General features: G+C 35.9%; 1 protein-coding gene across 5 annotated transcripts in view; it reads left to right on the forward strand.

Annotated features, from left to right (window-relative positions):
- Positions 1 to 25315, forward strand: part of RAB11FIP2 (RAB11 family interacting protein 2) — a 41661-nt gene that overhangs the window by 3376 nt on the left and 12970 nt on the right. For 2 of the 5 annotated variants that reach the window (XM_003904310.4, XM_021943732.1), the window contains exons 2-3: positions 3036 to 3478; positions 4153 to 4618. In XM_003904310.4, coding sequence (XP_003904359.1) covers positions 3036 to 3478; positions 4153 to 4618 — 909 coding nt within the window. Of the gene's footprint in view, positions 1 to 3035; positions 3479 to 4152; positions 4619 to 9542; positions 9603 to 15794; positions 15835 to 25315 lie in introns of all 5 variants that reach the window. The other 3 variants (XM_009215456.3, XM_017944366.2, XM_009215458.3) reach the window with 3 other exon arrangements.

Below are 25315 nucleotides of genomic sequence, written 5' to 3' on the forward strand. Positions count from 1 at the left end.
TTTTCTTACCTTGAAAATAAATTTTTTTTTCTCTCTTCTCTTAAGGAATGGGGAAAAAGGCCTGAGCCAAAACCCTTTGAGTGGGCCTGGGAAGAGAACTTCTGTATCTCCTCCTTTAGAGGATGTCTGGGTTGGTTCTGGCATGAGATTTAAAGAAATAATACAATGTTTAGTAATAGAATGTTAAAATAATTGATGCTGTTACATAATATCCATTGATTTTTTACAAAAAAAGTAGGTGATGTTGACTTTTTTTTTTTAATGCTCATGAAGAGTAATAACTAGAGTCTCTAGAGTTAGCTATGACTCAAACATATGCAGATTTTAGGATGTGTGTGTGTCTCAGCGGTGCACCTGTGTCCTGGCCTCTGGCACCTTTACTGCCAATTTTGTCCCATTTCTGACCACACAGCACCAATTGCTTGGGAATAGTTCCCACATGTGTGCTGGTTTTTGAACATGGACCTGTGTCCACTAAAAATTGAACAGAGGCCATGTACAGTTTAAATCCAGTACTCCAGAGGTGAAAAAAAGTCAGCTAGTCTAGTAAGCTCCAAATGCTGTGTCTTCATTTTATCTTTCTGAAGACTAGAAAAACAAGTGCTATCTCTGAAATGATTCGTGAAAATCTCATTAAGACTTCCCTGTTACATCATTTTCAAAACAAAGCAACTGAAGTTATTTGTCATTGCTACATTTTCAATGAGTATGTTTGTAAAAGTCCTTTGTAGTTTTTTTCGGGGGGTGGGGAATGGACATTATAGTGTATTTACACTTTGTAATCAAATACTGATTTGCTTTATTCAGGTTTACACAGGTCTTTACAGTTCCCTACTAAAAAACAAGACAATATAAAACACACACACACACACACACACACACAGAGCTGTAGCTTACTTGTAAGAGTATAGTTCTAGAAATAAAAATTGAATAAACATTTAATGCAAGGCAGACTGCCTTCCAGGAGCTTGTACTCTAGCAATACAAAATTTGCATTGTCTTTCTCTTCAGCTCTCATGTCTCCTGATTAAATACAGTGTCCTGCAGTATGTGCCAGCCATGTGGTTAACCTTATTAACGTATGCGGTTCATCAAATAAGAAAGAGCTTCTATTTTCCTGCAGATGTTATTCATCAACTTTAGATTTTTTTCCTTACTGACTTTAATCTGACATTGGGAAGTTACATATCATTCCTTGTGCCTCAATTTCCTCATCTATGAAATAAAGATGTTAAAGTAGATGATTTATTGGTCTTATTTCTAAAATTCTATGATTTTCCACTACCTCACTGCCTTCCATTTTGGGGGTAATGATTTTTTTTTTAACTCATATTTGCTTTGTTACATACATGCTCGTTTTTGTTTGCATATTTTTGGTACATATTTTTGCAAAGTATATTCATCTACATTCTATAAAACCTGAGGTACTACAGAGTATTTCTGAGATACTGTTCATCAGATGTGTTTCTCTCCCTATTGAAAATGGCTCTGTTTGCCAAAACTTGGAGGTAACTGGGTGTATAATCTACTTCATTTCCAGGCTTTTTGAGTGCTCAGTTGTATGTTATTTAAGGTTGCCTATTTCACAGAGTTTATTGCTGTCATTTCTTATTTCTAGCCCCTGTTTCTTCAGATTTTACCATTTGCCTTACATAAGGAATTTTCTCAGTTTAAGGTCTCAAGCTAATGCCATTTAAAAATATTGATATTCTAAGAAATGGCTAGTGTTGATGCAACTATATCTGAATTGATTGAATTGCTCCAATTTAGTTAATCAAGAAAATGTTTTTCTTCGGTGTTACTTGCTAAGATGTAGCTGGTATTTATATCATGTGCCAGTTCTCTGTTCTTCCTGGAAGACCTGTGAACCAGTGTTTCAACTTGATATACAGTAAATGTAATCTTCTCCTGGCATATCCAGTTGGTAACAATGAGACAAAGCACTAATGTAAAATTAGATCAGAGTTCCTTTGTAGCTAAGAAAATTTACACTTGGCTAGAGCTATATTTAAATAATAACCTGTGTACAGGAATGGATATTATGCCTCATTGCTAAGTTATATGAAAACATTGTAGAAACTCTTTCAGGCTTGATTTTGTAGTTTTTTTGGCTGTTTTCCCATAGAATGACCACTTGTGACGTGGACAACTGGAGAATTTCTCATGGATAAAAATACTGTAAAACCAAAATATTGCTTCTTGTACATCATTTAAATATAGGTAGTGCCATACATTGAAGTGACTAAAATATAAGATTTGGCTTCATTTACAAAATAATTTTTATTTGGTATTGTCACAGTAGCAATAGTAAAATGAAGCAAATAGATTCAAAAGAAAGCATTTTAGGTTTCTTTTTCCTTTTGAAAATTTCACAAGATTTATTTTTTGTCACTTCTTGCATTTTACTTATTTTGCATATTTTATTCAGGAATAGGCTTTGATCCATTTTATATCAATCTAAGTGACATTATATGCTGTTTTAATGATTAGCAAGCTGTATATAGTGATCTCCAATGTTAACAAAATTCTTTTGCTACTTTTACATAAGTAATATTTTGGGATAGGGCCAAGTATTTATTATTGTATTAAAATGTCATCAGTATTCATTTTATAATGCTCAAAAATAATTTGTATTGGTGAATTCTTTCAAAGTCTGCCTCAGTATCTTTTAATGTTAAAAAAATATCCTTAGGCCATGAGCAACACTTAGTCTCATATGGAAAACTTTTAGCATTGATAAGAATTTTTGATGATGAGTGATTTTCAAATCAGAAAAGAAAAGATTAAAAACATTTTCAAACTTGCTAAAGACCTATTCATTTCTTCAGTATATGTTACATCACAGAGGCAATGATCAGTTTTTTAAACTAAACAATGAGTAAACCCGGAAATACTGTGGCTGACAGATTCTTGTTCAGGGCTTAGGCTGCCTTGATGTATAGTTACTTTACCTAAAAGGCTATTTGTATGTAACAGAACTCAGTATCCTCTCTTCATTATGTATTACAACCCATTTTTATTTTCTTCTCTTTAAGGTGGTTTAGATTAGAATCCAAACAAGGAAAACGAATCAAAAACAGGGGTGAGATAAAGGTCAATATTCAGTTTATGAGGAACAATATGACCGCAAGTATGTTTGACTTATCAATGAAGGACAAAACCAGATCTCCTTTTGCAAAGTTAAAAGATAAGATGAAGGGTAGAAAAAATGATGGAACATTTTCTGATACGTCTTCTGCAATCATTCCGAGTACTCACATGCCTGATGCCAATAGTGAATTTTCAAGTGGTGAAATACAGATGAAATCCAAACCAAAAAAGCCTTTTCTTTTGGGTCCTCAGCGACTCTCGTCAGCGCATTCAATGTCTGATTTATCTGGGTCCCATATGTCTTCTGAGAAACTGAAGGCTGGCACCATAGGTCAAGCACATCTTCTTGGACACCAGTTAGATTCCTTTGGAACAGTTCCAGAAAGTGGTAAGTGCCACATTCTTGTGTCCTCCTTGGTCTGAACTACCCTTTTAATTTTTAAAGTTTAATTCCTAAATTTAGTAAATAATAACAGTTGCTTTGTAGTATTTTCCAAATTTTGTCATTCATCAAATATTGAGTACCTATTATTCCTCAAATTGGTAAGTTCCTTGAAGGCAGAGCTTGTCTGCATTTATATTTATATTATTAGATAATAAAATGAGTGCCAGTTTCCTATTATGGCCTGGCTGCCTGTTTTACTGCTGTTTCTACCATCTCAAAACCCTGAGCATAAATGAATGTTCATTTCATCATAAAGTCCCTAGAAGAAAACTTTTATGTTCAGAAGTAAGAAAGTAAATTTAATGCTAATGAAAAAGTCTGAGAATTTTTAGCATTATCATGCCAACCAGAACCTCTAGTTTTGACATCATAGTTTATATGATTGTGAGCTGAATACATTACTAATGGTCTAGCAATATGCTAATTGTTATTAGCCTCGATGCTTCAGACTGCTACACCTTAGCATTTTAAGATTGTTTTCCTTGATTTTTTGAAGGTTAATACGTTTAAGTAGCTAATTGCTCTCATTCTAAAAGCAGCAGAATGCACACAGAATGTGTCAAATAGTGTGATGTAATGTGTCACTGATTATGTACTAACTACAAAATTGTTTGTAGGAAGTCTCAAATCTCCACACAGAAGAACATTAAGCTTTGATACTTCTAAAATGAACCAACCTGACAGCATTGTGGATGAAGGTGAATTGTGTTTCGGAAGACAAAATGACCCGTTTACAAATGTGACTGCTTCATTACCCCAAAAATTTGCAACACTGCCAAGGAAGAAAAATCCATTTGAAGAAAGCAGTGAAACATGGGACAGCAGCATGAATTTATTTTCAAAACCAATTGAAATAAGAAAAGAAAAAAGAGAGAAAAGGGAGAAAGTTAGCCTGTTTGAAAGAGTGACTGGAAAAAAAGATAGCAGAAGATCTGATAAACTTAACAATGGGGGATCTGATAGCCCTTGTGACTTGAAATCACCTAATGCATTTAGTGAAAATCGCCACGACTATTTTGATTATGAGTCAACCAATCCATTTACAGCAAAATTCAGGGCTTCAAATATAATGCCATCTTCAAGGTAAGCTTAATATGGGGGAAGTTCTACTATTTGGGAAAATCTTGTACTTGAAAGTATCAAGTATTTCTTTTAAATACTAGAATATTTTCAAGCCATTTTATTTTATTTGAAAAACATTTTTATTTCTATAATTATAGAGCCAGGCAATGTAGCATATATTTTTGGAACTGAACTTTTTTATCTGAAGAAGATAAAAGACTCTTATTCTCTATCCTGGTCTGCTTCCACTTATGTGAGCCAGAAACTCACCAAAACTTAGAGAGAAAAACAACGTGGCTTGTGATGAGACATGGCAAGAGTGAATTGCCAGTGGGTGTTAGTTCAAGCCAGAAATTTCAGTGATATGTTTCTAGGGATTTGTTCATGGGCTATCTGGAAAGGACCAACAGCAGCCCATGTGCTATTCTTTAAGAAATACCAGCTTCAGTATTAATGGCTTTCCTAATAGATGTTAATTATCTTTATTAAATGGCTATTTAGAAGTGGTTTTTATTTGAGAATGCTTGTTATTGGAATTCAGTGACCCTCATGGGTTTTGTAGGTACACCCAAGGGATCTATATGATGATTTGTAGTCAGAAATAATCACTCATGAGAAAGATTGGATTTTCCAGTTTTGAGTTTTCAGTTATATATATAATGGTGCTTTTCTTATTCCTTAGTATATCTAAATTTATATCTATCTATCTAAATTTAAATCTATATATAAATTTATATCTCTATATATAGATATGAATGTAGATATGCTAAGGAATAAATTTAAATATGGTTATGGATTTTACAAGAGTAAATGATGAAATAGCTGATTAAGGAAACCTCAAGCAAAGAAAAGGTAAATTTATTCCCATCTTGAGTGTAGTTGGCCCCGCATATTTGCAGGTTCTGCGTTTTTGGATTCTATCAACCATGAATTGAAAATATTAAAAAAAAAAAAAAAGAAATAACAATATAGTAATTTAAAAATAATGCAGATTTTAAAAACAGTACAGTGTAACAACTATTTACATAGATTTACATTGTATTAGGTATTATAAGTAATCTAGAGATAATTTAAAATATATGGGAGTTGGTGTATATGTGCAAATACTGTATGTACCAGTTTGTATAGGGGACTTGAATATCCCTGGATTTTGGTATCCTCGGAGTGCTGGAACCAATCTCTCTCAGATACTGAGAGATGACTGTAATTATCTTGGAAGAGCATGCTAGAGTGTTTACCACGTAATAGAAGATTTTCTTCAAGACAATAATAGAGAGTGTACAGACCTGAATGGGAATACTGGCTTAGAAGTGCTATGACCTCCATAAAACTCAGTGTCTCCATCTTTGAAACAAGGAAAATAATCCCACTTGATAGGATTCAGTGAGGATAAATGATATTGTATGTAAAGTACATAATACAAAGCCAGGCCCCAAATAGGGAATCTATAAATGGTGACTACAATTATGTTTGATATGTTGTCATGTTATATTTTACTAAAAAACAGTGCTTGGTTTTGTCCCACTAGAAACAGCATATAGAGTATTAACAATCAATCACACTTTTAGGCTGTGCCCTCTCACCTCTCTTATGTATCTTCCATGATATTTTAACAACTTGCATTTAAAGTTTTCAAAGTGAAGTGTACTTTTTTGTTTTCTTTTACCTATAAATGGATATTTGCTGTGGTTTAAAAGAGTATTCAGTTCTGTTTATAGACCATACTCCAGAAAAATAACATTTTTATTATATGATATCAATATGTTATTGAGTTTATAGTTTTGATATGCCATTCAAAAATATTTTGGTATTTTACATACTGTACTTCACATATTACATTAAATCTTATATGGGTAAATAGAAATATATTTGCTTCTTTCCCCCTTTACTAAACTTTTTTTACAGAAGGTTGTTGGAAACAACTGTCCGAGATAACTTGGATATTGGATAATTTAGCTAATTTTAGAGTCAAAGAAAAGCAAGAAAATGGGAAATGGTAGGAAAATAATGTTTTTACATTATGGGCGCATATGAAAAAAAAAAAGCTTATTGAGTATTCTTAAATCTTTAATTGCCCTATATTTGAGCTATTTATGTGGGCACTTACGGGTTTTAAAAATGCGTGTGGCATTTTGACACATCTCGGCTTTGTTTTCAGTTACTTTATTAGAGCTGTTTTATGATGTATAAAATGATTGCAAATATGTAAAAAAAATAGTTGTTTTTCACTTTATGACTTTCTCTTCTTCATATTTATGAGATACCAGATATGAGGACAGAATATTTGTAGATTCCTAGGAAGTTATTCTTTTTGCATCACAAACCATCCGTGTGGTAAATGTAAAACATTTGCAGTAAAGGGGTGGTTCTGGTTAATCTTATAAAAAAGAAGAATTGAATATAAATAGACCCAAGAAGAGTGTGCAGTTCACACTTTTGGCAAGCAGCTTTATCTTGAGTGGAATTTGGGAGGATATGGCCCAGGTAGCGTTGTCTTTATGTAACAGTATATTTCTATTTTTCCTCCCAGTATCAACCCTCAGCTATCTGGGACATTTTAAATTTCACACATTAACATCCTAACCAAATGCACTTTTGGAGCTAGGGACTCACATCAGTAAGACACGTGCTGTGAATTTTTTTCAGGAGTGCTCAATAGACTTATTTACAGTTTCCTGGACTCTTGTGGCCAGTGTTTGTGAGAATGCTGAACAAGGTTAAGGGTAAAATACGTAGCTATGGAACTGCATTTTCTTCTTGGTGAGTGAACTGGCTCACTTGTGATTGCAGGTACCTAGGAACCATATTGTTACCCTCTGGTTGAATAATGTATATGATTAAAACTGGAAAATTTTCTTTATGCCCCAAATTTTAAAATGTACTGAGGCACACTTTTTTTCAAAGTTAGACTTTTTATTCCTTAGTGTTAAGTAAAATCCACCTGAAGAAAGCACTTTGGAAACCACAAAAAATACCACATTTTGATTCTGTCCTTGGAATAGGTCCCATAGTTTTACATAAAACTGATAGAGGAAATTAGGCATTATCTTGGGTTACTTCAGCAAAGAGCAGGGCTCTTTGAAACACTTTTCCCCAAAGTTACTAATTTGCAGTCTCTTACATGCCCCTATTTCTTTGAAGCGTTTCCTGTTCTTGTAGGGAGGAGTAGTTGTTCCCTCTGCTGCAGCATTTTCTTACGTAAGTCTTGTCTTCTGTGGGAATGGCATTGTTCACTAATAGCTTAGTCTCACTTTGCTTACCCACTACCGTGAAGAGGTTGAGAGCAGGGTCTGCATTTCATTCCTCTTTTTGCCCTTAGTCTCCAGTGTGATGCTTGGTAGGTAGTATTAGATATTTTGAATAAACGCAAACAGTATAGCAGACCAGTTTCTTAATGCACACAGTATAGCATACCGGTTTCCTAATGCACACAGTATAGCAGAACAGTTTCCTGAAATGCCACTCTCATTCCGTTAGCCTCCTACTTTCAGCCTGGCTGGCCTGGGCTGTGAAGATCTTTCTAATAGACTGAAAACAGATGCATAAAGCCAGATGTATGCGTTTTTATGTACAACTAAACATTGTTAAAAATCTGAAGTTTTAAAAGATTACTGAAATTTAATATTCAATCTAAATAGCACATGTCTGGAGTCTATTAAGAACTGTGTATTAGGGTAGGTTGTCAGCTGTAATAACCACAGGTATCAGTGGCTTATCACAGCAGAAGTTTATTGCTCACTCTTGTCACAAAGCAGTTCACTGGGATGGTGATAGGAAAAGTGAGTGCTTCGCTCTGTGCGTTCATCTGGCTCTGCACAATCTCTCAGGAAGCAGGCTTCTTTCTTCTTGTGATGCCACCATTTAACACATGGCCTCCAAGATCCTTGCAGCAGGGGAGGAGAGAGAGGATCAAAGGAGGGTCATTTCTGTGTGCTAGGCCTAGTGCAGTATGCGTTACTTCCACATACGTCCCATTGGCCAGAGCTCACCCATGCCCCAACCTCACTGCAACCTGTGACGAACTGTGACTTAGCTGTATACCTAGAAGGAAGCTGAATTGGGTTTAGTGAGCTTACAATATTGTGTGTACCACTGATGCCAAATCAGCTTGCTACTAAGAAGTTGGGATGCTGTCCAACACTGGCATGCTGCAAAACTCCTACGATACATATACAGTAAGTAGAGTTGGAATTCTTGTAATCTTCAGGAGAATGTTTTCTCAGTTTATTATTGGTACTAAGTTGTTTGTATGTTAAAATTGCTACTAGTCTTGCTTTTTAATTGTAAGTCACAGGTTGTTTAGCATCATCAGTAACAACTAATTTTTTTCATGATTTATCAAATAAATTGTCAACTAATTTATCATGTGGTTTATCCCACAATTTGCGAAGTAATCCTTTTTTTATCAGCAGTATATCATTTGCCAAAAATAAATATGCCTGAATGTTTACTATACTATTTTAAATTCGTTCACAACAAATTATCTTCTAATATATTATAAATAATATAACAAATAATAAATGATAAGTAATGTTATCACCAGGCTATTTTTTCACTTAAAAGTAGAAATGATGGGTGTGTGTCTTCACCAACCAAATTTTTTCATTTCTTTTCTTTTCTTTTCTTTTTTTTTTTTTTAGCTAGGAGATAGCAAATTCTGGCTTATTTAAGAGTTCATGGAAGAGATGTATACCACTTTCAGGTCTGGCCCATGGAATGTCCTCTTAACACTATCCTCCATTTTGCCTCTTCCTCCAATATCCTGGACCAGGGATTGGCAAACTAAGCTTGGAGGCCAAATCTGGCTTGCTACCAGTTTTTGTAAAATTTTGTTCGAGCACAGCCACTTTATGGTCATTATTGTGTACAGCGGTAGCATTGAATAGTTATGACAGAGACCATATGGCCCACAAAGCTAAAAATATTTATTGTTTGGGCTTTGCAGAAATACTTTGCTGACCCCTGCAGTAGCTGAATGGAGAGGATCTTTGAGATGGGCAGAGCTGTAAGTCGGAGCAACCTGGGTCTCTGCATGCAAGTGGAAGGCCCACCTGACCAGGAATAGCCAAGTGGCCCTTGTCCAAATGATAAATTCACAGGATATAAGTTACTGAGATTTATATATGTATTTATTACAGCACTTAGCATTATTTATCCTACTGAGGAGGGCACATGAGCTATGGTACCTTTTGTTGTGTTTAAGAAAACCCTAGTCAAAAAAGTTTAAGAACCACTGGTTTGCAACACCAAATCCAAACTCCTCTTTCTAACTTTCTAAGGCTTATTGTATTTTAGGCCTTTCTTAACCTTTCAAGTTTTCTTTTAGTATTCCTCACCAACCTGTTCTAGGTAAGTTAATTTCCTTACTGCATGTCTCTACACTGAGGTCCTTGTAAGCCACGCTGTCTTCATTCCCGGGCTCAATTGTGGGGTGCACTCTCAGCTTATCTCTGAGTGTTCTTTTTTGAGTAACAACCTCGTGTTTCCCTTTGGATTTCTGCTGATATAGAAGAAGTAATTACTATACAATGTTTATTGTGCCTAGGTCTTATATTAAGCTGTGTAAGCGTCTTAACAGTTGTGCAGAATCTTCTTTCTTGGGTGAACCACAGCACCTAGATTTGTGTATGACCTCAGTGCTGATCATCAAGGGCTCCTGGAGATTTTTTTTTTAAGCTACCATTTGTTGGGCCTCCCCTCTGACTGAATTAGAATCTTGAGTGAGTAGGCTCTGAAATGAAAATCAGCATTTTAATAACTGCCCATTGACTATCAGGTTTAAAAATTGCTGATCTATATTATATCACCTACAGTGGTGCCCCTAATCTATGGGGATACATTCCAAGACCTCCAGTGGATTCCTGAAACCAGGCACAGTTCCGAACCCTGTATATCCTATGTTTCCTTTTCTATACATGTATATCTATGATAAAGTTTAATTCATAAATTAGGCACAGTAAGAGAGTAACAATAATAATGAAATAGAACAATTACAACAATATGCCAGCATCACTCCTCTTGCACATTGGGGCCATTATTAAGTAAAACAAGGGCTACTCAAACACAAGCACTGTAATACTGCAATAGTCCACCTGATAGACGAGATGGCTACTAAGTAACTAATGGGCAGGCAGTGTAGACAGTGTGGATACTCTAAACAAAGGGACTGAACAAAGGGATGATTCACATCCCAGGCAGGACAGAATCGGATGGCCTACCACTTCATTAGGCTATTCAGAAGGACATGCAATTTAAAATTAGGAATTATTTCTGGAATTTTCCATTTAATATTTTTGGACCATGGTGGGTAACTGAAACCATGGAAAGCAAAACCACAGATAAGGGGGTGGGACTACTTTATTTCCTAAGCTTTCAGTAAGTATTCTTTGTGAATGGAGATCAGGAATTGTGCTGGTAAATGCATACTTATAAATTAGACAACTTAGTCACATTAGCTTTGCTTGCAGGTCCCTAAGGTAGAGGGTACAGTAAGGAAGTTAGCTTGGCTAAAACAGAGATGTGGTGGAAAGGAGTAAAAGATATGGCTGAATAGGTTAAACACACACACACACCCTAAATTATAGTGAACATTGAAGACCAGGCAGAAAAGTCTATTAAATATTTATGGCATCTATGGATAAATTGTTTCTCAGGATTGAGGTAAAACCTGAGAGTCAATAGTGATGAATGACACTTAAAAATATGCTTCTATTTGTATGCTACCCATGGTAAATTGAGAAATTTCACGATGTGTATTCTTTGAAGAAGGTGTAAGTTCCTTGAAAAAGTTCAGGATCACAGAAGTCCATCTACTGAAGGGAATTCTGCTTGAGAGAATAAGATTTTCTCTCTGTTTGAGAGAAAATTGCTTATGTATGTCTTGTTCTGAAATTTTTTTTAAAAACAATGTAAGCCTACTACTCTGTGTGATGAGTTTCTGTTTGATGTTAGAGGGGCAGCTGTTCTGAGAGTAATAATTTAATGGGAGATATTTTTACCAGAGAATTTTGTTTGGGGACCGTCCTTCTATTTGTGACTCATACAGATGCTTTCACTCCATTATTTTCTGCTCTACTATAATAGTTGTGAATGCCATGTAGCAAATTCTTAGCTACTCTGGGATAACTAAATGGTATGTTCTATAATATTTCTAGTATTAATTGATTTTACAAAAGCATGTATTTCCATTTTTAATGTTTGGTGGAAGAGCCTGCCTACTTTTTAGCAGATGATCTCATGCCAAATAGTTATTTTTTAGGATGGTACAGAAATAGTATCTAAGATCCAGACTTGTAATGTTTTAGTGATTTTTCATGGCAGTGTGCCTTTCACTTTTGAGGTCAGGTCTACCTGATTCTCCCCCCTCTTCCTTCTTTCCTTCCTTAATGAGTCAATTCCTGTCTGTGCTTGTGTCATACCTTCCTTAGGAGGTACAAAAAATTGGTTACCTAGAATGTGTATTTAAATGTGTTTCTAATTTTCACAAATCACCATAAGCTTGTAAGCATGTGGCCATTTATATGAAATTGTATAACATGTTCATTAAAAGTCAAAGACTGTTTACTGTAGAATTTACATTTTGATTTTTAAAAAGTATAGTAAATAAATGATCCTAAAGAAAGAGCCTTTTTTTTCCTGAATGAGTTTAAAGTTCAGTCGTTGGCATCATAAACCTTAATATGCAAAGGATTTGTTTTAATAGCAGTATTTGCTTTTTGCTCATATTTGTCTAATATTAAAGATAATTTGCTTATTATTCATGGTAGGCTATAAATCTTTTACACACCTGAAAATTTGTGTCTTCATTTGTGAGACAGAAGACAAAAACTTTTGAGGTGATTTTTAGACCCATTAATCCATTAGTGCCCAGAGATTTACAGAATGTGTCCAATGAAACAATGACTATGAACACGAAATATGCAATGTGATTAGTTCCCTTAACACTAACTAGAACTTTTATGTTTAACTCCCCAGATACTACTTGAAACTTTTTTACCCTTTGTCATCCTAATACTCATTATAATAGCTCTCATTAATTGGTGCATCTCCCAGTGGGTTAATTTGCAGATACCAGCCATGCCATCCTTGTGCTAACTCACTAATGCAAATTGATATTTATAGTCTTCAAAATTGAAAACAAAAAAAGCTCTGTAACAAAAAAGACGAACTTTGCTGGGTTTTTTTTGTTTTTTTGTTTTTCCCTTAAGAGAGAGATTGAGATATAGCAAGATTCTGAGAGAAAAGAAAACAGGCCAAAAAAATTCACAAAAACTACTGTAGGCTAATAAACTGATGTGAAAATTTCTCAATTTACAGCACTTGACAGGTGCTAAAAGAAAAGCATCTTTAATTTTAATGTGTTGTTAGGACCTCTTTAGAGAGACTGTACAAGTTATTAACAAGGTCTTCTGAGACAGGAGACGGGTAATTAACAAGACCTATGGAGATATAGTTTAGGTAATTAACGAGCTCTTAGGCACTGGACACAGGATAACACATAGCGAGTCCAATAGTTAAAGAGAACACGTTGTTATGATATGATCAGATATAAGATACAGCATGTAAGCCCTCTTGAGGTTTCTGATAGGAAAGTATTCAGATTGTATTCCAGTGACCCCAGTGCACTGATTTGTGTAAATCAGTATGTAAGGTTTTTGGTTTAACTTTTAAGGTAGCATTTGAGAGAATTATTTTTAATTGTTGTTACATGTAGATTAATACTCTTTGCTAATTGCCATTAATGAACGTGTGTATTTTGAGAAAAATGCATTGGAAACACATCAGTTGTATGATTCTAAATTGTCTTAAACATTTATTTACAGTTTATTTTTTACCTGTGGCCTGCTGGTTAAAATTGCCTATTGCAAATTAACCTTGCTTTCCTTGTCTCCTTTAAAACAGTCAGGATCTAGGCCAGCGAGGAGACGTGGCCCTGGCACCAGTTTGGTTTTTACATGTTATGTCCAGGTTCCTCCAGTCATGCCCCTATGCTACCTTCAAGTCTGAGATTTTATATTCCCAGCTTCAAATATTTGGTCCAGTTATTTCCTGTGTAAATTTGAAATTGCTGAAGTACGAATCTTGAGTTTTGGCTCAGAAAATTCCCACGTTCAGCAAACATTTATTAAGAACATGTTATACTCTAAAGGTTAAGAATATAAAGAAGGCCCTTGCGAGGCCCCTGATTCGTTCAGTTACCTGCTGTCTCAGTGGTGCTACTGTAGCCCATCAGGATGATTTTTTTCTGAATTTCAGCTCTGCAAATCAAATGATATTTTCATTATTATTTCTGGCATATTTGCTATATATAAGGAAATCATATTGTTGAGATATAAATCCTGCTCTGTGTGCTTGTAGAAAAAAGTGTGTAAATATTAGGGCTGAATTTCATATTAAGGGTTGGACATTGTATAGACACTGGGGAACCATGAAAATGTTGATTTGTAATATGATTGAATTACTGTCTTTTATCATGAAGTAGCTATTGAGGACAGAGGATGGGAAAGGGAAGAAGGACTTGAGACAGGGAAACTAGTTAGGAAGTTACTGTAATTGTTTTAGTGAGAGTTGACGGAGGAAGTTTGACAGTGAGGAGGGAAAAGAAGGGAACATCTTTGAGAAATATTTACCCATTATGGGACTTACCCACTCTGCTTTTGGGTAGGGGACAATATGGGAACTGGTAAGGGAGAAGAGACAATAAAAACTATTCCAATGATATGCCTTCAGCTGGTCTTAAGTTTAATGAAATGCAGCATTTAAAAATCCATTTAATTTAGTACAACAATATCAGGTCTATAGTCTTTGAATCAAACTTGGGATTGTAGTCTTGATAGAAAGGTTTGAATTTTTTCTTTTGTTTTTTTAATGAGGTGCTATATTGTTTATTTTGGATTTTTTTTTTTTTTTTTTTTTTTTTTAGAGACTAGGAATTAGGTGTTTGAATTGTTTGAGACTAGCAAGTTAGCATGAAAACAGTAGCAGCTTTTGAAAGTTTGTTTTTCAACACTGAAACACTTTGGCTTCTTTGAACACAAGAGTGGAAATTTCAGTAACTGGTTGTGAATGTATGCATTTAAAGTGTTTCTTTCACCTTAGCCTTGAAATTACTAAATATATTTCTCTCCAGTGGTTTTGGCTTGACCAAAGGGTTGTCTCCATTGGACACTTTTTGTTAGTTTCTCGCTAAGAGGATAACTCCTGTTTCTTACATAATTAGCCCTCACTTCTGTGGACACTACTTTTCCAGGCTTCTATGCTTAGAACATTTCCAGTTGGGCCACTATGATGATGTCATCTGTGATTACTTTTTTCCCGTGACAATAATGCTTTAACTTTTGAAATACAGGTAGCGTTCCTGTATATTTAATTTATGGTGGTACTGTTATCTTGTAGCAGAGGTGTTTTAAATAGCTGCTGGTGATACAAATTAATTATGAAGTGATTTTTCTTACATGCATGTAACTGGTTTCTAAGACTATTAGGGTCCAGACATTTGACATTTGTCTCTTTGAACTTATATTTTAAGGATTAATTCTTGCTCTTTGATATGATGTATTAAATATATTGCTATGTAATAAATATAATATTAAAATGTTATTATTATATATTTAATATATTATACACCAAATAAAATGTCTTTATGTATTTTATATATTTAAGCTTAGAAATCTTGTATAAAAGTACTGTACCACTTTAAAAGCAATTAGGTGAATCAGCTTGGCCTTCTTAGAGTATACCTTAATTCAAATTGCTATTAAGAAAAAAATGTTTAACAAATGTTGTGTGTAAAGCTCTGCTAGGGTTGGGGAGGTATGGGGGATGACAGTCCTAGCCACACCAGTTATGGAGAGGGATGTGTAAGAAATAACCTATAATCAAAGCAGAATAAACTGTGTTAAACAGAAGTACATGGAGTTTACTGTGGAAAGGTGGACGAAAGAGCAGTTCAGTCTACTAGAAATTGGGAAGTGCTTCTTCAAAGGGGAGAACTTTGGGCTTGATCTTGACCATGGAACATCATTTTGTAAGTTGGGGCATGAGTAGATAGACAACTCTGTTTTAGTAAATGGCAGTAAAGCTCTTTTTGAAAATTATTAGATAAGTTTTGAAGGGATAATTTATAAAAAGTGACTAAATACTATTATATCGTTAGCTATTTATTAACAGCTTAGTAATTTTACCATTTCTTTTCTAGTTGGAGTCATGGAGCTATATTCTATGTCATTCCCTGACTGGTAGGTTCCTGAGGAAGTATGTTTGCTACTTTAGGCTACCAAGGAGCCAATTAGTGAGTGTGCTGCAGCAGCTCTGCATTAAGGATAATGAACTCTTTGTTACGGAGCCCGGTATGGGAATGGGGGTGTTCCAGTTAATCACATATTTTATTTACTAGAGGTTTACAATGCATTTGTTTTGTAGAGACTTTTTATCTTCAAAGAAATTAAATGCTCCAAATAATTAAAAATGAAAATCATACTGAACATAATTTAATCTTTGACTCAGAAAGTACATTTGATTCACTTCTTTCAGTGAAAGGCTTTACAGTACAACATGAAAACACTGAAATACTAATAATAGGATATTCTGAAGGCAGTATAGGATAAGTATTAAGAGTTCAGATTTAGGTGTCAGGTCTGCGTTTGAGTCTCTCTTAGCCGTGTGGCCTTAGTTAACCTTTCTACACCCTCATTTTTCCAGCTGTAAAATGGAGATAATAACCTTGGTGTAGGACAGATTAAATAATGTCTTGTACAAAAAGTACTGTGGGTAGTGTTTGACACACGGTGCATCCAGAAGTGATGGCCCTTGCTATGATCTTAATATACAGCATCTACAGAATACTTAACAATTGCTTTAAATAAATTAGGTGGAATTTTTTTCCAAGTAATAATATCTTCTCATTTAAAAAAAAAAACTTAAATAAAAGTAGAATTTAGAAGCCTCTGGTTTTCACCAACTGATAAAGGACATACATTTGGCAGGAAGCAATAAACTTGATAGTTTTTCAAGTATCTTTCAAGACATATGTTCAGCAATAATCTTTGATGAGATAAAACTAAAACCGCATTGAAATTAAGTAAAAGTTTTCTCTGTATTAAGTAGAAAATTTATAAGGCAAAGCTATTATAGTAAATATTGATATAAATAAAGTCTTATGTTCAGAAATTCTTTCATAGCACTAATAAGGATATCGCAGGGTAGATACCTAAGCTGTGGCTTTCCATTAAGGCATGGTGACAATTTCCTAAACTCAGATGGCTGAGCTCAAATTAGATTGTTAAAGAAGGCAGTTCAGACTGTGATAGTAGGAAAGATAAAGGCTGCTTATTGAAAACTCCTCAGAATATTTCAGTGCCCTTTGGGAAAAGGGCAGTTGCCTTAGGAAATTCACATAGGCACTAGTGTCTCTCTTCCAACGAAGATTTGGAGGCTGGCTCTTTTATTTCTATGTCAGTGCAGGTGCCCTCTTTTCTGTTTTTCATCAGGAGTATAAGATTCTACTCTAGTAGCCTCTGAATTCAAGGTTCTTTAATATGTCAGAAATAATATTTGTTGTATTTTTAATGTTTTGTCATCCTGGTTTTAAAAAATACATCTTCACTTAACAGAAAAAAAAATGCATAACCAAAATTTGACTGTTAAATATTGTTAGACTGTCATCACATCATGTTATGGAATAATATCTCTTGTACTTACAGAGATGGGTAAGATCTTATAATGTCAACTCTTTGTGCCTCCCACCTTTACACTACCAGACAGTATATATCAGGGTGACCTTCTAAGATTCAGATGTTTATTTTTGAATTTGATATAAGGGGTGGAAATTTTTTCTCTTTCTTGGTTATATGTATTATTGCTGTTCTTTCTCTGTGAGGATTATGTTGATACTCTGATACAAAGGATGCACAAAGCAAAGTCTCTGTCTTTAAAAGTATACGCAGGTAGATCTAGAATGTGTAATTAATTGTCCTAGTTGTAAATAACTGTCCTGGGTGGTACAGTTGGTAAGTGCTGATAGAGATAAAAATTATAGATTAGGTGGGTAAGGTTAGGCAGTCTAGGCATTACAGAAAAGGTAGAACTAAGAGTCTCGAAGGATGGATCTGTGAAGACAGAGGGGAAAAGATAAATGAGAAAAGGTAGAGAGGTAAAAATGAATGTGTGAAGTGGTTCTCAGGGACCCAGCCTGCCTAAAACAATTAAAGGTTGGAAGTGGTAGTGGAGATGTGACCTTATTAGTATGAATTTAGCATACCAGAATGAAGAATTTGCATCTAATGCTATAGAATGTATGAAGAGTTTTCCATATATGACTGATGTGATGAAAATACTATTTTAGGAAAACTCAGAGAACAGTGCCATTGCTGTTACATACGTAATAATGCCGGAATCGGAAGAGGTGCACATGAACTCAGAAAAACTGCATTTCCAAGTGTGATTTTAGATTCTGAACAAAAAGTTTTTGTAGTGAAACATTTTTATGATATAACTTACAGAAATGGGACAATAGTGAAATTATTGTGGCATAAGAAATTTGCAGATATTAATGTGTATTAGAGGTACACTCTTTAAATCAGTGGGTACCTGTTTTAATTGTTCTTTGAATAGTTTCTTTTTTTCTTCATGCAGAAACATTTTAAAAAGCTGACTGAAAGTTGTATAGTATAATGTACAATTTATGATAAGATCATTATATTCAGCTGTTGGGGGATGGCCCGGAAATTGTGTTTTACACAAAACAATATATTCTTTTCTGGCAAAAATTTTATAATTTAATAGCCCCACTGAAACAAACTCTTGACTGCCAAGAATGTTTTACGGCTTCTCAACTTGGGTTGCAGAGTGGTGGAAATCCCCCAGTCACACCAGCAGTTGCTTCTAAGAAGCAAGTGTAGGAGCCTGTGGCTTGCGTCACCCACCTGGGGGGCCCCTGGAAGTCTGGCTGCCTTGATGTCCCTCCTTGAAGGCTCTGCAGAGATGGCTGGGGCTAGGAACGTGGGTGCTTGCTGGCCAGGGGCTTCGTTGCAGGCTGTTCTTAAACACCTGAGGTCTTCATGGTAACCAGAGGATACCATGACTTCTCCAGAACATAGCTTTGTCATAGGCCCACACAGAGCCAGCTTGGGGTGCTTTTGGCCAGGGTGTTGTGGGCCTTCTGGCTTTTTTCACCTGGTTCACAGGGCCCCAGGGATGCCTTGCTTGCACCCTCATGGAAGAGTCACATCTCTCCAGATTATCCTTATACTCTCTCCTTGCAGGAAAAGCTTGATCAAGGCTACCGGGTCTGTCTTGATAACGTAGACTGGCAGAGTCTGTTCTGGGTTTAGCTTGCGGGTGCCTTGATCTCATCACTCCTGCCCCCTGTTTGGCTGCTAAAATGAGCAGGACTTGATTACACACGCGCACACACACACACACACACGATGATAACTAATGGATACGTAGCAGGTGGCGGGCAAGGGTCTACTCAGGGTAACAGGCCAAACACAACACAGTTTCCGAAAGTGATACATTTCCTAAAGATCTAGGGAGAAAATATTCATTTTATATCAAGAGACACATGATTATGTTAGTAAAATGCAAAACTTCATCTGAGTTTTTAACTTGAGATGTCAAATTTTATGCTTGTTGTTGGATTTATTCTTATGTATTAGGGATACTAAAAAAAAAAAAAAAAGGTGAGAAGCTTAGTTTTAAAGGAATGGAGAACTTTTGGAATCCATAGGCCTTATGTTGAAATTTGTGGGTTGTTTGACTGTCTTTGAAATAATTATTTCTATTCTTTTTTTTTTTCTTTTTTTTTTTTTTTTTTTTTTTGTGAGGCAGAGTCTCACTCTGTTGCCTAGGCTGGAGTGCAGTGGCATGATCTCAGCTCACTGCAGCCTCCGTCTCCCAGGTTCAGGCAGTCCTCCTGCCTAAACTTCCCGAGTAGCTGGGATTATAGGCACATGCCACCACATCCAGCTAAGTTTTGTATTTTTTAGTAGAGACAGGGTTTCACCATGTTGGCCAGGCTGGTCTCGAACTCTTGACCTCAAGTGATCCACCTGCCTCCTCCCAGAGTGCTGAAATGGCAGGCCTAAACCACTATTTCTGTTCTTTACCAGGAGAAATGTGTACGTTAGACTTGATTGACTATTATATCCTTGACAAACCAAGCCTTAATTTCATAGACGTCTTTAAATCCTCAAGTTCTAGGAGTTTCACCAACAACATATTCATCATTATTCATTATGGAAAAGCAGCTAGGTCTGAATTTGCTGTCCATGATCTTTGGTGTCACTGACCACAATTTTTAACTCTCTTGCCTCTGAGAGCTCATAAAAGATACCCCATGAGAATATTAATAAGTAAATTACTGTTAATCCCCATAGACATTTATGTATTAGGTTCTGTTTTGTCATCCAGGTTTTGGTGTACATGCCCAGTCCCAGGAGACAGAATGTAGTCCTTTCATCTATAGTATCATTAATTTGATTTGGTACTGAGTTTTTTGCTTTTTTCTAAAAAGAAAGAAAAAAATATTTAGTTTTGTCTTGCCTCTTAAGCCTTATTTGCATGTATAATAAACATAATTGGAATGTGCTAAAGATTCCAGTAAAATCTCTCTAGTGGAATCTCTTTGGGCACTTCATTTTTTTAGAGCTTTGGAAAGAGGATTATTAAAGAACATTTAAAAAAAAAAACCCGTCAACATGTAACCTCTGTGGAATAAATGTTTCCAGGATTTACCAGAAAAATCTCTAATTAATCTGTATTGTGTCAGATACCTATCCTGGTAGACCTAGTTGGCATACTGGATAAACTGGCTGATTGAATTGATTCTATTGGTAGTCCACCAATTTGAAAATGTGCTTTAATTCCTATTGACTTAAATATGAGAATAATTCTTTCTATCTTAAAAAGAACTGAAAAACACTCCACTAATGTATCATCAGGTATAGATATAAATAATCTTTCTTATTCAGGAACATTATTTCTTCCACTCTTTGGGAACTTGGGATCTTGTTGGTGGAACTTATATTGCCCTACCATTGATTTACTCAGTCAACTCACCCCCGTTTTTACACATTTTTGTTAAGTACTGGTTGTTAATGTATTCAGCATACTTTTGTTAGGAATCTTTCATGCTGGCGCTATGTCAGATGCTAGGAATGAAAAGAGGAATGAGATACGGTTCCTTCCTTTAAGTGGCTTGCAGTAGAAAGGGAGGGGATCCAGGGGTAAGATAGATACAAAGAAGCAAACTTTTGTACCATGTATTTGAAAAGCACTTTGTCAGACAAAACATTTTCATACTCATTTCTTTTAACCCTCTTTTAATTCTGTGAAATAGATGGTAGCATTTCTGTTTCACAGTGAAGTAGATTGTTCCTCGGCATTAGGGGGTGGGCAATAAGTCTGGAAAGGTAAATTGGATAAAATCCAATGGGCTTTGAAAGCCAGACTGAGAAATTTTGTCATTATTCAGGAAGAGCTTGAAGGTCAAAAGTTTTGTGATAGATGAATAATGACGTTAGACTTGAGCTTGAGAACGCCATGGTCAGTATGAATAGGCTGGATTGGACAAGGAGGAATGGGCAGAGACTGAAGAGGCTGTTGCAGTCGTCTCAACAGGAGGCAATTTGGTCTTATGGTCAGAAAGGTAGCAATAAAAATGAGCAGGGAGTAAACGATGAGAGTTCTGTGGCAGAGGCTGAATGGTGAGAACATGGCAGTTTATTTGTGAGGCATGTAAGCCGAAGACTGGAGTGAAGGGTGTCTCTGAGGCTTCACCTGGGGTGCCCAGGAGATTGGTGGTATGAGAAGGAAGAGAACCAGACAGAACTGTTCTAAAAGACATGGTGATTGGCCTTTCAGGGACAAGTAGGATATTCAATCCAAGATTTTGATCAGACATTTGTAAACATGATATTATAAAGGGTAAAGAGATTGGTGGGTGAAAAGATTTACTAGTCCTCTATCCATATAGGGATGGTAGTTAGTGGTGAGAGAATATGAAATCACCAAGGTGGAGTAGAAAAGGCCTGAAAACAACCTTAGGAAATATCCAGTTTTCCCCACCTAAAGGTGAAGAGGAAGATAACAAAGAAAAGGAGTGATTGGAAATATAGAAGAAAAGTTAGGCTACCAGATAGCAAGAAGAGTGAGTCTCAAAAAGAAGGAGCAGCCATTTGGTATCAGATGGAGTTGAGAGGTTAAAGAGTGAGGTGATTTTAGTGAAAATGGTTTGTTGGTGGCCTTCGTCAAAGAAGCAGTGAGTATTGGTGGTGTGAGTTGTTTCAGATTAAAGAATATGAATGAGTCAAGGTAACAAAGTCAGCAAGGGCTACTTGGTAGGGTTTAGAGATTGGCAAAATAAAAATGGTAGAATGTCCAAGAGATAATGGACTGTCAGCGAGTCCTGGTGAGAGAGGTGAGTAAATACAGGTGGATTAGGAGACAACTGGGATGATAGTGGGAATACACCAGCAGGTCTCTAGGAGAGAGGGGGTGTCAGAGGTGAAACTGATCAGATGGGATTCTGATTGTATGAGATTTTATGGTATAAGATTTTATTGATTACTGTTCCTTTGGAAATGTTTGGAGAAATTCAGTTTGTGAAAATGTGTTATAAATTGTAAGACAATCTGTAAATATGAGGTGGTATTATTCAAATCCAAGTCACTTGAAGTAATTATACCATTTTACATACTGCAGGAGCAATGAATCTTTAAAAATGCAATCCTAAATGGAAAATAATTTTGAACACAAGTACTCTAGCTCTGTGAATATGAAAAGCATATTGTTAAATGAAGGCTAGGAGTTTGTGTGTGTTGGAGGGGGCGGGGAGGGGAGGCTAGCAGTGAATTATTTACAAAGTAAGAAGAGGCTATGCATATTTTGAAAAGAAAAAAATGTTAAAATAAGTAGTTGTGGAGCATAAGTCAGAAATTGAAGGGAACAGGGAAGTATAGGTAATTCATATGAGTAATTATTTTTCTTTCGTTCTTTCTTTTCTAAGAGAGAAGTAGAACAAACCTTTGTCCTTAATTATTTTAAATTATTAAGTGAATGGTTTATGGCATTTATTTTGTATTCATGTATCAGTTAAGAATCCTAATAGGAAACAAATGACACACTCAAAACAAATATCTGAGGAAAGTTCAGTGGAGAAGGTGTCGGCAGGGTTAAGGACATCAAGAAGGAATGGTACAGCACCAGGGACCAGCACTGCATGCTTAGCTGCAGCTGTGGCTGTAGGTAGAGATGCTATTGCAGCCCAGCAGGGAGGGAGGGGGGCAGTGGTGGGATGGGACTGGGGGAAGGGGAGTAAATACCCTGCCTCCTATGCTTTCAGTGCTCCAACCTCCCAGTGGCAGAACCTAATAAGCCAGTGGGCAAGCCCAGGTGATACACTCTCCAGAGGTCAGTGTCCTGACGTGCAGGGAGGGGCAGAGTGGAGCAGGAGGGGCAAACAAAAAATCAGGAGCACAGTTATTTCCAAACCTGTTGCATTTCAGCCATTATTCTGTCTCTTTTAGACTAAATCTAAGACTTTTCTGAATCATTATTTCTGATTGGAAGAAGCCTCATGAAATTGTACGGGGCTCCTCGAAACCAGCCAGCAGTGAGCTCACAGTAGAACTGACAGTTTAGAGCAGCTCTGTGGAAGAAGTAGAGCTTATGCCTAGAGAGCTTGGACTGTGGGGTGGGGCTGCCTTTCTTGTGTCCTAACTCGGCCACTTACTAACTATGTTACCTTGGATAAGCGCCTTACCATCTCTGTGCCCATTTCCTCATCGGTAAATGAAGATAAATAGAGCACTCGCATCATAGGATTGTTACAAGGATTAAGTGAGTTAACATGCAAAGTGCCCAGAAAGGTACTATAGTTAAAGTCTAATAAATACAGTTGCTTTTAGGATGTTATTCTATGCTTTGTTATTGATGAAATACACGGGGTGTTTCTCTTTTCCTCCTTTTAGACTCACTGAAGATTTTTGTTACATTATGTCACAGTTCTCAGGATATACCTTTGTCATGAAAGTGAAGCCCCAAGTCTCTAGAGCCCACTCGGTTAAACAAGATAGTAGGACACACTTCTTTAAAAATAATTAATGTCACTTCTTCTGTGATAGTTTGAAGTTATACTTATTTCCCATACACAATAAGGAGTTGACTGGCGTTTGAGAAAGTTACTCCTGTCCTGCCCCTTCCCTCTTCCTCCTCTTCCCTCCTCCCAGCCAGGTGGCACACCTCCTGGATTTCACATTTAATTTGAATTCACTTCTTAAATACAAAATGAGTCAATGTGTAGACCAAAATGGACTTTGCTTTATAATTCCAGCAGTAACGGGGTTTGGAAAGAGCTATTGTGGAAGGTGTAATAGTACTCTAAAATAGTCTAAAAATACTTACTTTTAAATGCCCATCAAAGGCTTGTTTTTATGTGACTTCTCATTGAAAGATTTAAAATCCTAGAATGAGGAATTTACAGTTTGCATTGTCTTATAAAAGCACTGTTAACCAATTTTAATAGATCTTTGTTCTTATGTAGGTTTTTTTTTTTTTTTAAATCTTTGCAAGCACTGTACACTTTTTACTCTGAATAGTTTCTCCTCCTTAGGTATTCTTCAAAAGAAGATATATGTTTAAGAAAGAGAAACAAACCAACCAAAAAAACCCACTTTGATCACTGCCAAATGCCATAGTGATTACTGCGGTGATCAGGTTTTTTGCTGTAATGATTGGGTTATTTTCTGGCTGATATATAGAAGATTAGTCCATAGCACAAATTAAAGGACAGTTTCAAGTCCTCACTGATTTACTTCTTATCTCTTTACTTAATTATTTTAACTTTGATGTAAATTAACAAGTGATATTGTAGAAGAGATACTAGTGATTCCTAGAAATATTTGAAAATATTTCAAATTTTAGAATTAGAGTTTACTAGGGAAAATTATTTAATATTTGGAAATATCACAAAGTAAAACTATTGATGCTTTTGCGTAAAAACTTCAGAATGTTAAGGTAAATCATTTTATTTAAAATAACTTTTAAAATACTAATTTAAAATGTTTAAATTCTGTAGTTTCATTTTACAAAGACTCCTTTTTAAATGTGAATGTGTCTAGGTTTATTTTGCACCTGATTAAAAACACCATTTTCCGTAACCTGTCAGCAGTTCAGCTGAGCAGTCAGACTGAATTATTCGATATCTTGTCTGACATGAGGACGGCAGTCCAAAGAGAAAGATATCACAAATTGGTGCCACACTTCGATAAATAGAGACATTTTATTTTTCACCAAGCTAATTCAATCCAGTTCAGTTAACTCTTTCTTCCCCCTTAAGGACAGATCAAAAAAGGCAGCCATGAATGACTGTGTTCGTCAAGTGTTTGACATGTCAATGTGTGATATAAAGCAGACCACAAGGGAGGGGTTCTGCCTTTAGACTTCAGACAATACCCGGTACAAGAGCCTCTCACTCAGATCTGCACTGTAGGGAGCTGGAGATAGTGGCTCAGATCACTCAGGTAGAATGAGAAGTAGCCGGGCTTGCCGCACTGCAAACCCTTCCCCTTAGAGTTGTGACTTTTTCAGCATTCTTAGGAATTCTCAGGCATTTTTGAGCAGCCATTGAGTTACATTTTAGTTTTATAAACTCTGGTTGGCTACTACATATCATTAGTTTTGTGATTTTCATAAAATCTTTGTCCTAAATGTTGTTCC

This window comes from Papio anubis, chromosome 11, assembly GCF_008728515.1.
Source record: "Papio anubis isolate 15944 chromosome 11, Panubis1.0, whole genome shotgun sequence".
Lineage (NCBI taxonomy): Eukaryota > Metazoa > Chordata > Mammalia > Primates > Cercopithecidae > Papio > Papio anubis.